The sequence below is a fragment of the Lissotriton vulgaris genome, chromosome 2_1 (assembly GCF_964263255.1).
Source record: "Lissotriton vulgaris chromosome 2_1, aLisVul1.2, whole genome shotgun sequence".
Classification (NCBI taxonomy): domain Eukaryota; kingdom Metazoa; phylum Chordata; class Amphibia; order Caudata; family Salamandridae; genus Lissotriton; species Lissotriton vulgaris.
Genome location: NC_141687.1, coordinates 358,799,158 through 358,814,119, shown reverse-complemented (window position 1 = coordinate 358,814,119; position 14,962 = coordinate 358,799,158). Strand labels below are relative to the sequence as shown.

At 51.1% G+C, this 14,962-nt stretch overlaps 1 protein-coding gene across 1 annotated transcript in view; it reads right to left on the bottom strand.

Moving 5' to 3' along the window:
- The window catches only part of PROCA1 (protein interacting with cyclin A1), a 43,241-nt gene extending 29,936 nt beyond the window's left edge, over nt 1-13,305 (bottom strand). The window contains exon 1 of the mRNA XM_086958546.1: nt 12,757-13,305. Within this exon, the coding sequence (XP_086814672.1) occupies nt 12,757-13,300 (544 nt within the window). The 5' untranslated portion in view covers nt 13,301-13,305. The remainder of the gene's footprint in view (nt 1-12,756) is intronic.
- Nucleotides 13,306-14,962: the final 1,657 nt, after the last annotated feature.

Genomic DNA, 14,962 nt, shown 5'->3' with positions numbered 1-14,962 from the left:
AGAGATGATGGCCAAACGGTGGCACTGGTCCTGTTAGATCTAAGTGCGGCCTTCGACACCATCTCTCAATCCAGACTGCTTGTCAGGTTGGAGGAGTGTGGTGTCGAGGGCAGGGCGTTAGAATGGATTAAATCATACTTATCCCTACGCACCTTCCAGATCACCTCTTCTGAGGCTTGTTCGGATGTTTTCAACTCTCCCCACGGTGTACCACAGGGATCTATCCTGAGTCCCCTACTGTTTAATTTGTATCTTCGTCCTTTAGCCAATCTTGCAGAGAATTTCGGTCTAATTTTAATGACTTATGCAGACGATTCTCAGATTTTGTTTTCCCTCTCCAAATCTGATACGTCTGCTCCCTCTGCACTGAGAATTGGCCTTCACGAGATATTCTGCTGGATGTCGGCTAACCAACTTAAATTAAATGGGGACAAAACAGAGGTCCTCCTCTTAGGGAATAATAAAGATCTTTGGAGCGATCCCCACTGGCCGACGTCACTGGGCAAGCTTCCGCCCCCAGCCACTCAGGTCAGAAATCTCGGGGTCATCATTGATGACAGTCTCTCCATGACACCGCAAGCCAACAAAGTGGCTGGCTTATGTTTTACTATTCTCAGATGGCTACGTAAAATTGTCTGGATGTTGCCACCTACCACCCAGAAGACTGTAGTCAATGCCTTAGTAACTTCTCGGCTTGACTACGGTAACATCCTGTACCTGGGTGCAAACAAAGCAGTAGTAAGACGCTTGCAACTGGTACAAAACGCTGCGGCCAGACTGCTTTGCAGAATCCCCAGACATGCCAGGATTACTAAACATCTTAGGGACCTACACTGGCTCAGGGTTGAAAACCGGATTTGCTTTAAAACCCTGAGCTATCTGTTTAAAATTAAAGCTGGGACTGCTCCCAAGTATCTTCAAGATCTTGCCAAGCCCTACCTTCCCAACCGCAATCTTCGTTCAGCTACATCAGCGACCTTTGCGGTACCCAGGTACAAACGGGTTAGAATGGGCGGGAGATCCTTTTCATATCTGGGTCCAACTCTTTGGAACACACTGCCCACCCAAATACGCAAAGAAGAAAACTACAGGAACTTTAGGAAAAGCGTAAAGACCTGGTTGTTCGACAAATAAGTGCCTTCGGATTTGTTCTCTCTCTAGCTGTGCCCTGTGTTTGCTAATTCGGCGCCGGGAAACCCTTTGTGGGTAGCTGTGCGCCTTATAAATGCTATAAAATAAATAAATAAATAAATATTTGCAGAAATCCACATTGTGTCCTGTGTGAGTTCCTGGGTTGCAGGACACGACACCCCTGGTAGCGGCTCCCTAGCACTGAAGAGAGGCCATGCAAATGGCCGATGCGTGCTATAGAAATGCATCAAGCATGATGTAACATCAAAGAATCTAGGGGAAAGCCTCACGTTCTCACAGTCACTCTGGAATATGAACGCAAGGGGCTTTAAGTGGGCAGGTGATATCTGATGCTGAGTACATGCACTTCATTAATTTGAAATGGAGAGTAAATGCATGTTTTGGTAGTGGTCCAATACCTTGAATGGAAGAGTAGCGGCGCTTCTCAGTAGCAAACAGGTTCTCTGTGACAGTGAGTATTTGCATCCTACTCTGCATTCTAAACACTGAAAACAGGGCACAATTCCTAAAAAAAAAGAAGCGGTTGGATGCTGTCACCGGAAGTGACGTCACAACCGGAAGTGACGTCATGAAAGGTGGCTTGCACCATCCAGCTCATTGCCTCCCCTCCCTCACCCCTTAGATGCGATTGCATCTGAGAAGTCAGCGCGTGAGCAGCGTGCTGTGAGCTCCGAGCTCCTCGTCCCAGAGAGGCCAAAGAGTGAAGTCCAGCTGTTTGGCAGGGGAGACTGCGTCCACCCGGTAAAATAGGTGAGGGGACGCCGTCCACCCGTGTGGTACCCCGACCTGAGCCCTGACTGAAACACTGCATTCCACTCACACTCTAGGAGGCAGACAGCTTGGGAACATTACGTATACAGCGCACGCGTGCTCGCAGTCCCTCCAGGAATGTTCCTTCACAGGACACAACAAGCATTTGCAATGCAATGGTCTCGGCATCATTAAAGGTAGAGCTATTGGCATTGCTCATGACATTTCTTTTTTTTCTTTAAATCATAAATAAATGGCATTGTCATTTACATTGCCAATACACAGCACTCTGCACTCAACAGCACACACCACTCTGCACCTGCACTCACTGCTCTGCACACTCACTCTGCACTCACTACTCTGCACTCACTACTCTGCACTCACTATTCTTCATTCTGCACACTCACTCTGCACTCACTACTCTGCACTCACTACTCTGCACTCACTACTCTGCACTCACTATTTTGCATTCTGCACACTCACTCTGCACTCACTACTCTGCACTCTGCACTCACTACTCTGCACTTTGCATTCACTACTCTGCACTCTGCACTCACTATTCTGCACTTTGCACACTCACTCTGCACTCACTACTCTGCACTCTGCACTCACTACTCTGCACTCACTACTCTGCACTCACTACTCTGCACTCACTACTCTGCACTCACTACTCACTACTCTGCACTCACTACTCTGCACTCACCACTCACTACTCTGCACTCACTACTCACTACTCTGCACTCACTACTCTGCACTCACTACTCACTACTCTGCACTCACTACTCTGCACTCACTACTCACTACTCTGCACTCACTACTCACTACTCTGCACTCACCACTCTGCACTCACCACTCTGCACTCACTACTCTGCACTCACTACTCTGCACTCACTACTCACTACTCTGCACTCACTACTCTGCACTCACTACTCTGCACTCACTACTCTGCACTCACTACTATGCACTCACTACTCACTACTCTGCACTCACTACTCACTACTCTGCACTTACTACTCTGCACTCACTACTCTGCACTCACTACTCACTACTCTGCACTCACTACTCACTACTCTGCACTCACTACTCACTACTCTGCACTTACTACTTTGCACTCACTACTCTGCAATCACTACTCTGCACTCACTACTCACTACTCTGCACTCTGCACTCACTACTCTGCACTCACTACTCACTACTCTGCACTCACTACTCACTACTCTGCACTCACTACTCTGCACTCACTACTCTGCACTCACTACTCACTACTCTGCACTCACTACTCACTACTCTGCACTCACTACTCTGAACTCACTACTCACTACTCTGCACTCACTACTCACTACTCTGCACTCACTACTCACTACTCTGCACTCACTACTCTGCATTCTCCCTTCCGTAGTGTAAATGCCCTTCACGGCCGGATGCAGTATGTAGGTACTCTCATATATTTCTTGGCACCTACGATGTAAGACTGTGTTGGATCTAGGAGGACATATATAGCACAGTTTTGTTTCACTCATTGCACTAGCACTGTGCTTTTATCCTCGCTTCTCCGTTTGATTAAACACATAAGCCAGCATGTACATTTGTATTAATGCTTCGCACGGACTGCATCCACAGGTAAACACTTGCTTTTCATTTTTTGGCTTTCATGCACATGTTATTTTTCAGGGTTTTTTCGGTACGTTATTATTTCACATATCTGATTTAAGCTTTTCGATTTTTAGTGCCAATCACAGCTTTAGCATTCATGTTTAACTTCTTTTTATTCGTTCTGTCCACATTATTTTTACTTCCTTGAAGCATGGCACTGTATGAGCAGGTGCGTGCATGGGCGCTGGTGTGTGTCTGTGTGAATGCACGACAGCAGCTGCCCACAGAGAGCGCGATCGCGTGCGCGTGCGCGTTTCAAATCGCCCTCCAAAGCGATGCGCGCGGCCAGGAGTGCCTCCTGGGAAGCACACTCGCTAACAATAAGTTCTCGGCGACAACGCGCTTCCGCGGGTTTAGCCGAGACCTAAAAACGCACGGAGGAGACGCACATCACCACACACAACGATGGACGGGTGCCATCAAAGAGCGGCCAGGGGCTTGCGCTTATTCCCACGTGATATGTGGTCGTACCCATGAGCCCAGCACTTGTGTCAAGAGCTTTTGGGAACGTATAAACCGAACTCTTGATAGGAGCCATTGAAATGTCATGGACAGCATAGCCCTCCCTCTCCACTCATCTGCCGCCCCCTGCGTGCGTACTTGCACACACAGCCACCGCTGATTGCACAGGTGGGCTGTTCCAGCCAGAGGTGCACTTTAGCACCCCACCATTCAACGCCCCCTCCATCCTCCGGGACAAAACAATGAAGGGGAGCGAGGGTGAGAGACTGAAAAGGGTGAGGGGGATCAGAGAAGACGCACTGCATGAGGGGGAGGATGAGAGACATCTGGCTGAGTGCAGAGGGAGTGACCAGTGCTTTACATGGGAAAAAATAAGTGCAGGTACTCTTAAAATGAGCTATGAGTGTAGCAAGTGGGCGGGGCTAGGGGCGGGGCTAAGGACAAGACATATAAGAGACTTCTACAGTTTGGCTGAACACATATATTCTTGAGTGCGCACTCACAGAAACAAGCAGCAATGCTCACACAAAACATTCCAAGAATGTCCTTTAAAATACCTTCGGAGTGTCTGGATTACTCTCCCTCTTGCACTTGCTTTTCTCTCACATGCACACACACACAAACATGCGCTCACAAGCAGGCAAACACCCAGACACAAGCAGACAGACACTCACACAAAAGACTCAGGTGGGATAAAGGCCATTTACACTCCTTATCTCCCCTGCTTTCTTAATTGCTGCTATTGCTGCTGTCAGCGGGATGCCTGGATTCGAGTGTGTGCACAAATGCAAACCATGGTGTGAATGTGATTGATAGCACAGGGCCCTGAATGGACCCTGCTCTGTCAAACACAACGTGGGGGGGGGGGGGGGGGGGGGGGGGGCATCGGACATTATGCAGATGAGCCCTGCTGAATTGTTTAGAGGTGGCTCAGCTTGGGCTGAAGGCGCTTTGGCTGTCAGGCAGCCTCGTTCGTGCACGTGAGCCAAAGCAACAATGAGCCTACCCTTGATGAGTACCAGTACTCTCCTTGGCAGCTGAGAAGTGCCGTACTCAGAGCGGTAAAAATGAGAGGTGCCAGCACTCAATACTGGTTAGTACCGGCCCATTTAAAGCACTGGGAGGGACACTGAGTACATTGGACGTGACCCTGTACTCTTCAGTACAGAGGGAGTGACACTAGACCTGTGAGTACAGAGAATGTGATACTGGACTCTTCAGTACAGAGTGAGTAACACTAGACTGACTGCAGACGTTGTGACACTAGACTCTGAAAAGCGTGAAACTAAGCGAGCGCGCCCTTAGGGCCCGGCCCCCTGGACACACGCCACACCCCCAGAGTTCAGCCGTGTAGCCCAATTGGCTACCGGCCAGCACAATTGCTTCCGGGTCGGCCGTGACATGTTTCCAGCCAGTGCGGGCAACGGAGGGTGGAGCCAAGGGAGGGCTATTTAGGCCCTGGGTTCACCGTTGCACATCCTCTTTTCCTGCACCTGGCCCCAGGATAGTTTTGGGGAACACAAGGGACATCAGTCCCCGGATTTGGTTATCCTGCATTTGGGCAGCAACGACATGGTGGACTTGGGGCGCATGGCAGTCAGGGAAGCCTTATTGATCGAGTTCGCCTGGCTTGGTAGTGCGTTTCCTCATTCACGGATTGCATGGGCTTGTATGATACCTCGCCGGACATGGGACACCGGAGTCAGATCTCAAGCCTTAAGCGTGTCAGTGAGGCACCTCAACTGGGAATTGGACAAGTTGTGCTCAGGCCTCTGCCGCTTGTGTCATATTCCACATAGACTAATCACAGGGGACATGATGTTTCACAAAGACAGCGTGCATTTGTCGGACATTAGCACAGACGTATGGATCAAAGGGATCTGGTCATTTGTTCAGAACTTGTTTGCAGGTGGGGAGGGTGAAGGACCTGTGGGCCCTGGTCACCCTAGTGGCAGAAAAGAGGCCACAGAAAATTGATTTTCAGGGGTAGCGGGAGGCCTTCTTACATACTCCCGAGGCCAGCACCGAGGGGAGAGACAGTAAGCTCGCCGCAGGGAGAATGGGGACAGCAGCTGGGGAGGCAAGGGCGCCAGGTCACACAAGCCTCCTTGGCAGCCTGGTGGTAGAGGGGTGGGCCCCAGAAATGGCGGACAAGTACCGAAGGCTCACCGCTCAAGGGCGCAGGTGGATTGCGCCTTGCGTGGTTCTCAGTTAGGAGATGCGATCCAGGGGGATCCTTGGTGCTGGAGCAAGTAAATAGTGCATAACCGATGATTATGATCAGTGATAAAAATTGTAGATATTAAAAATGTAAATATTGAGTCTATAAATGTGAACTTCTATAAATGCCTTTTGTTATGAATGTTGATTTTTATTAACCCCTTCACTGCTGCGGCTATTTCGCCGCAGTGCTAAGGGGGTGGGGGGGCCGCGCGCCGCTCCCGTGCTCGTGACCCAACCGCTCCGCCACGGCACGCGGGTGAGCTGTGCTTGTGACGGAACGGTTCCGTCACGACCCCACCCGCGCTACAGAACGTTAGTGCAGGCGTGAAATTTGCGCCGCGCAGGCACGGCGAGAGGGCCGTGACGGAACCGTTCTGTCACCAGCACAGCCCACCCGAGGCTCGTGACGGAACGGTTCCGTCAAGAGCATGGGAGGGGTTAAAAATGGCCGTGTTTAACCACACTCTTGGATTGGCAAATGTTGATTGTGGGATTGCATGCGGTTGGGGCGGGGGACATCCTCGGGGGTCCGGGCTCTATTGAGTAGTGACACTTGAGTCTTGAGAACAGAGGGAATGACACTGGAATCTAGGTACAGAGAGAGTGACACTGGACTCTGAGTACAGAGGGAGTGACACTGGACTCTGAGCACTGAGGGAGTGACACTGCAGTCTTGAGGACAGAGGGGGTGATACTAGACTCTTGCATACAGAGGTAGCAACACAACTCTGAGTACAGAGGATGTGACACTGAACTTTGAGTAGAGAGGAAGAGACATTAATCTCTGATGAAAGAGGGACTGACATTGGACTCTGAGCACAGAGGAAGTTACTCTGGACCCTGAGTACAGAGGTGGTGCCACTAGTCATGTGGGTACAGAGGGAGTGACAACGGAGTCTTTAGTACAAAGGTTGTCACACTAGACTCTAAGTACTGAGGATGCGATACCTGAGTCTTGAGCAGGGCTTTAAGTGGGATGAAAAAACTGGGGGGTCTCTCAAAGGGGCGTGGCCACTAATTAGGGGTGTGGCTTTTAAACACTTGCGCTAAAATTCTTTGTTAGTATAGTGTACCGCCCAACTTGTAGTTTGCTGTTTCTGTCATTGCATCCAGATATGTGATACAATAAGTAACACCATACCTACAGCAAGTAAGGACTATTGGCTTTGTCAACGGTTGTTACATAAGATAAATAAGCTGCAACTATATCTTGTTACATATAATATTGAAAAAGCTTCCAATTAAAGCCCTGGTGACCCTACCACAATGTTGCTGCTCTTGCGTTTCAGAAAGAGAAGGGAAATCCAGAGAGAAAAGGACTCTCTCTAAAGGATTTCCCTTCTCCCACAAAACTCACCTGGCATGACGTCATGCCGTAACTTCTCCATTAGTGAGAAGTGAGCTGTGTGGGCAGCGCACATCCATGTGCTTGTCTCGAAACGGGTCTCTATCTGGCTGTTTTGTGCCCTGGCACTTTTTTCCGGACTGCAGTGATAGTAAACTGCTTTCTCTGCAGTCTGGAAAAATACGGACCGCCTGGGCCAGGGCTCAAAAAAGAGCCCGATAGAGACCCGTTTCGAGGCCTCTTTTAAAAAACTCCCGGTGCTCAGACCCCTTGAGACCCGGCCCACTTAAAGCCCTGGTCTTGAGTACAGAGAGGGTGATACTAGACTCTTGCGTACAGGGCGTGTGACACTGGACTCTTGAGTACAGGGCGTGTGACACTGGACTCTTGAGTACAGGGCGTGTGACACTGGGCTCGGAGTACAGCGGGAGTGACACTGGACTCCTCTTGAGTACAGAGGATGTGACCCTGGACTCTTGATTCCCGCGGAAGACATAGGGAGTGACACTAGTTCAGCGAGTATGGAGGGAGTTACACTAGTCCAGTGAGTACAGAGGGTCACAGGGTGCTTCAACAGGGTAAACAGCGGGAGACTCACACTGAAGAGAAGACCGGAACCGGTCTTGCCCGATTTTTGCAAAAGCGGCCGGCACTAGCAGCAGCAAACTTGACCTACTAACCTCAAGCACAGGAACGGCGCCGTGACTTCTAGATCCCAGAACACACTCGGCTGTTGAATTTTCATGCCGCTCGAGTGGTTGTGTTCACGAGGAGGCCGGCCCGTACCAGTTTGCAGCAGCTGAAGCTCACCTCTCAAAGTAAGTAGAGTGAGATAGCCTCACTCTTCTAAAATGTGGTTTCATTTATATTATGTATGATGTGGGTTATCTTCGCCTGCCTGCCCTGCGTTTACAGCTGAAGACTTAGTGCGAGTACTTCATTTTCAGCTGCGACATCATCTGTACCATGCTGGTGGCTGCGGGGCTGGGCTGGTAGCTGCGCGCTGACCGGGCGATCCCAGCTCTCGGGTGACTGATTTAGTGTCGAGTCATTATTTAAATAAAGATTGACATGGCGTGCACCTTGGTTGTGACCTATGTATGTTTTGCGCCTCAGCCTGAGGCTTCGTTGGATGCTCGGCTGCCGAATCTGATAGTCAGCAAACTGTTGACTATTTCATTTTAATTACTTCAGCAGCTGACGAAGAAGATCCATGTTGTTGGGGCCTCGCATCCTATTTTGGCCGGGTCCCACGTGGGACAGAGTGGCCTGCAGTGCACATTTGCTCTGCGTCTGATTGATTGCCAGGGAGTACCCAGAGAGGGCCAGTTGGCAAAGGCTGGCTAAAGCAGGGTCTGTTACTTCATTGTCTGCCGGCCGCTCTGCGGGGCACACCTGTCCGTCACGCTGTGACCAGGTGCCCGAGTTGTCATTAAAAGACAGCATTGCGCTACTTCACTCTGCTCTGTACCACAGACCATGTCGATTTAAGGCTCAAGCATGAGCGAGTTATAAAAAAAATGTCTTTGTAAAGTCTATATAGGGGCTTTACTTTCTGTCTTTACTTTATTTATGAGACAGTTATCAACTTCGCAGCTCCAGAACACTGCAAAGTGTTTTTGTTTTTACTGTTTAAAATATGGGCTTATGGGGGGAAAAATATCGACTTTCAGGGCTTCTCTGAATTTTTGTAACATCCAGGACAGTAAACTACTGGTCATACCAGTAAAACAGAGCCTGATGGTAACCCTGAAAGTAAGTGACTGGTACGGTAGGAACTACATATGACCTGCTTTAGAATAGAGAGTAGTAGTGAAGGCAGCAATCCTTGTTATTGGCAGGAGGGCAAATGTGCTCACTGAGCAGCGTCTGCTGCTGCTTCTTGGCCAGTCCAGGCCTGGTTGTATCTTTTTGTTATTATGGTGGGGAGAAGGGTTTACATTACTTATCAGGTGACATTTGTGTCAAAGGGCGGCTGGCTCTCTGTGTCACATGACACCAAGTACTATAATGTGACCTATCCGTAGCTGCTTCCTGTTGTGTGCTTCATGCAAATTGTAACACAGTGAATCCTGATTTTTTTAATCCTAAATACTTTGGAATCTGAAATTAATAGTTTTCTCCTTTCCTATAATAATGCATGGGCATACAAACCCCAGAATACAAAAAACACCTAGGTATAAAAAGCAGACATTTGGTGATCAATAGGAAACTTTAAAGTCAGCTGCTCTGCAGCAGTTTCAAGATCTTTTTAGAGTTTCTCACAGCTCAAAAGAGCATAATTTGTAATATTTATCCGTTCCCATGGACTTCATTGCTTGGTTTTGCTTGCGAGAAATTGCCACTCAAAATCATTGAAATGTCACTCATAATTGCACTGAAATTTAAAAAAAATGTCACACATAGCAATCTGAAACCTTGGCAGCTATGACGGCCCTGAAGTGACATTTTGGCCAGCCCTCGCGATTAGAACGTAGCAGTGACGCGTTATGCGCGTCACCGCTACGCTCTCGTGAGGAGTCAATTCTGGCCTGGTGCTTGCAGCTTATGGGCGTCGTTTTGCTCGCTCTCTGGACTGAGAGTCTGGCTGCTGCACTGCAGACTCAGTACAGCAGAAGTTATTAGGGGATCAAAGTTCGAACTGGACCACCCCTGCCTGCCATAGAGACCCTGCCTGGATCGAGTGAGGTAAGAGGAGAGCAGCAGCAGGTTCAGAGGTGTGGGTGGGTGAGTCTGTGGCTCATCCATGGCTGCCAAGGTTTCAGATTGCTATGTGTGGCACTTTCAGAATTTCATTGTAATTATGAGTGACATTTCAACGCCTAGGAGTCACACTTTCTCATGGGCAAACATTAAAATCACTCAATAAAGATGAAGGAAAGTCATATGAATACCAGAAATTACACCCATCTTTCAAGTGCTCGCCGTCCTTTTTCCCCAGCAACCCCCCCTTCCCCCCTCCCCCCAAGGGGCGGCAATCTGAGGGATAGCCCCGGGCGCCACAAGCTCTAGCTACGCCCCTGAGAGGGAGTGACTCTAGTCTCGTGAGTAATGAGGGAGTGGCACTGGACTCTTGCGTACAGAGGATGTGACACTGGACTCTGAGTGCAGAGTGAGTGGCAGTGGCATCTTGAGTACAGAGGGAATGGTACTGGACTTTGAGTACTGAGGATGTGATAATGGACTCTTGACTACAGAGGGAGTGACACTAGACTCTTGACTACAGAGGGAGTGACACTGGACTCATGAGTACAGAGGGAGTGACACTGGAATCTTGACTTCATAGGGAGTGACACCTGAGTCTTGACTACAGAGGGAGTGGCACTCGACTCTTTGAGTACAGAGGGTGTGACACTGGACTCTGAGTGCAGGGTGAGTGACAGTGGCATCTTGAGTACAGTGGGAATGGTACTGGACTTTTGACTACAGAGGGATTGGCACTGGACTCGTGCATACAGAGGATTTGTGTCTGGGCTCTGAGTACTGAGAGAGTGACACTACTCCGAGTACTGAGGATGGGACACTCGAGTCTTACGTACAGAGGGAGTGACCATCCATTCTGAGTAAAAAGTGAATGACACTGGACTCGTGAGTACAGAGGGAGTGACACTGAAATCTTGACTACATAGGGAGTGACACCTGAGTCTTGACTACAGAGGCAGTTGCACTGGACTCTTGAGTACAGAGGGAGTGACACTGGACTCTTGAGTACAGAGGGAGTGACACTGGACTCTTGAGTACAGCGGGAGTGACACTGGACTCTTGAGTACAGAGGCAGTGACACTGGACTCTTGAGTACAGAGGGAGTGACACTGGACTTTGAGTCCTGATGGGGGAGACACTGAACTCAGAGACGAGAGTGAGAGATGCTGGGCTCAGAGGAGCGGCTGGAAGAGAGGGAGGCCGAGGGTTCTGAGGCTGGATGGAGGTACTGGATTCTCAGAGAGAAGAGAGTGAGAGATGCTACCCTGGAGCAGAGAGCGAGTGAGTGACGCTGGCCAATGCGAAGTGAGTAAGACAGTGGATTTAGGGAAGGAAGGGAGAGACGCCGACCTGCGAGAGGAGGGTGAGTGATACTGGTGTATGAGACGGGGAATGGGAAGACACTGCGCCCTCGGGGTGAGAGAGTGAACCCCGAGAAGAGGGCGAGTGGCACCGGTTTCTGAGAGACAGACTCGGAGACATTGAAATCCGAGAGGAGAGGGAGATGCCTCGGCTGTGGAAAGAGGGAGAGACGCTGGACTCTCAGAGGAGAGACCTTAGACAACGAGTCCAGCGGGGGAGACTGGACTGTTCGAGGGGAGAGCGAGGGACGGGGGCTTATCAAAGGAGGAGAAGACATTGGACTGTGATTGGGAGGAGGGGCAGACTGCAATCTGAGAAGAAGCGGGCGAGACACTGTTTTATGAGGACTGGGCCCTGTTTCTGAAACGATAGGCGGGGGCTGTGTTTCGGAAGGAGGGAGGGGGAACTTTGGGTTCTGAGAGCAGAGCAGTCTCTGGCGAAGAAGAGGGCACTCGACTCTGAGAGAGCGCAGGGGGAGAGAAAGAGATAAGGAGTTTGAGAACACGCGGTCTAGGGTAGGGCGGACAGTGCAGAGACCGCGAGATTGAGAGCGACAGAGACTGCATTTTAAGTGGAGGGGAGGGCGCGAAAACATCATTCTCGGGCGAGACACTGGATTCCTTGAGCGTGAGAGACATTTGTTTCTGGAAGAGAGAAAGAGACGGACTCTGGCAGGAAAAAGTAGACAGTTGATGCGGAGAGGGAGAGGCGAACTTTTTAGAAACAAATACTGTTTTTACGACATTTTATATTTAATTACTATTATTAAAGTTATTATAGGCAATAATAATAATACATAGAGGAATGCGATGAAGAAAAGTCGCAAACTGTGATACAAATTAAAGAGTAACAGTAAAAACACGCCGCATAGCAATGAAGGGTTAAAGGTGAGTCGTTAATATTCCAGTCAGTTGTGAGCGACAGAAGTTTCGTTCTCACGAAACAGCTGTAAATTACAAGCAGCGCAGGCTCTTTTTCTGCCAATAGAGATCCTGGCTCTTAGAGAGAGAGACTGGGGAGCGTTGGGGTGAATGGTTGGCATCCTGGGCAGTGGGCGCTTTACCCTACTTCTAGGCACTGTAAGGCGGTCTGATACGGGTTCTTACCGAGTTGCTCGTCATCCTCGGCGCTGTTCCCAGCCCCGCACCAGAGGGTCCCGGGGTAGGTGAAGCCCCTCCTGGACCGCCGCAGCCCTCCCTCGACGTGAGGCTGAGGCGGGTCTCTGGGGGTGCCCGCACCCCTGTCCTTGAGGAAGATCTGGCATGCCAGCCTGGCTCCGGCAAACCCCTCCAAGCCTGGATCCTGAGTGCCCGCTGCACCCTGCCACCCTTGGCCCTCGGTGACTCCTGCACCCACCGACCCTGGGTACGGGGTGACCGCTGCCGCCTTCACCCGACTGACATCTCTGCACGTGAGCATGAAGGCACTGACGGTCTCTGGTGCCCCCTTCAGCTCGCAAGACACCAGCTGCCCCTTGGCATCAAGGGTGGACGAAACCAGCTGCCGCCCGTCCGACACCTGCTGCAGGGTGTAACCGAGAGGAGGCAGCGGGGCGCTCTGTTCGCACACCGGGCCCCCACGCGCCTGAGTGTCGCCCGTCGCCAGCAGCCCCCCGGCCGACAAGGCCCAGAGGAGCACCAGGCGCTGCATGACCAGGCGCTGCATGACGAGGCGCTGCATACCGACGCCGTTCAGCACCAGCGCAGCAGACAGCGCCGGCCGGCAGGGCCCCCCTTTATAAAGAGCTCTCCAGGGTGGCCTGATGGGGGGAGGGGCCAGTGCCCCTGATTCCAGCCCCCCTCCCTGTCCTCATCTCACCCTCCGCAGTAATCTTCGCACGAAGGCCTACCCCGCAGAGCCCTCGGCGCGTCTTAAGGCTGTGCCATGGCAAGCGCTGAGCATTGCTCGGCCCCGGCGCACTGCAGCCCCCTGTCCCGTCACAGGGCGGCCCCTGCTTGGGTTCAGTGATGCCCCTGCCCTGCCCCTGTACAGTGCTGGCTCCTGCATCGGTGCTGTGCAGCCTTCTGCTGTGCCCTGAGACAGCTCGGGCCCCCCTTGAACACAGTTCTGTCCTCGCTGCGTGATATCTCCTGCATTGGGACCGTACATCCTTCTGCTGTGCCCTGGACAGTACGGGTCCCTTCTTGGGTACAACAATTGCACCCCTTTATTACCCTCGCACAATGGTATCCCATGCATTGGGACGGTACATCCTTCTGCTGTGCCCTGGACAGTACGGGTCCCTTCTTGGGTACAACAATTGCACCCCTTTATTACCCTCGCACAATGGTATCCCATGCATTGGGACGGTACATCCTTCTGCTGTGCCCTGGACAGTACGGGTCCCTTCTTGGGTACAACAATGGCACCCCTTTATTACCCTCGCACAATGGTATCCCATGCATTGGGACGGTACATCCTTCTGCTGTGCCCTGGACAGTACGGGTCCCTTCTTGGGTACAACAATGGCACCCCTTTATTACCCTCGCACAATGGTATCCCATGCATTGGGACGGTACATCCTTCTGCTGTGCCCTGGACAGTACGGGTCCCTTCTTGGGTACAACAATGGCACCCCTTTATTACCCTCGCACAATGGTATCCCATGCATTGGGACGGTACATCCTTCTGCTGTGCCCTTGGACAACATGCCCCCCTGCTTGCACCGCCAAGTTTTTAGCATGTGCCAGCTGGGCCCGCGCCCAGGGCGCCGACCTTGAAGGGCCGCTGGCGCTCCCTGCAGCAGCCTCCCTTTAACTGAAGTCCAAACAAAAGTGCGCTTAAACACTGCTGGCGCCCTCGTCTGATTTTTTGGTTTTTTCCCTTTTAATCGTGCTTCATAATCTTACCCCCTTACCTTCCCCACACTCCTCCCAAATGTTCATCACATAGACGGAGTGCACGAGTGGGATGGGGTGGGGGATTGTGCCAAATCTGGTTTTGTCACTGGCGCTCTCTGAACAAAAGCCAGCGCTGTCTGTCTGTTTGGAGACTCTGCTCTGCTGTACGACAGCGCTGGCCCCTGTCTTTGCCCTGTTGTTTGTGTTTTGTTAGGTTAGGTTAACTGAGATTTGTATAGCGCTCTAATACAATTAGTATGGGATGGCATCGCAGCGCCTATTGATTTCGAAGACCTTCAAGTCCAGATTTTCAGAATTCTGTCATAGGCTGGAGCCTCGGGTGGACTGATGAGCAGCCAGGTAGCCCCCTGACAGCTGACCAACAGCTGGACACTCAGAGGGACACCTGGGTTGCATTAGTGATAGGACGCACTGTCTTTGCTTGCATCATGGCGCACCTTGAAACAGGTGC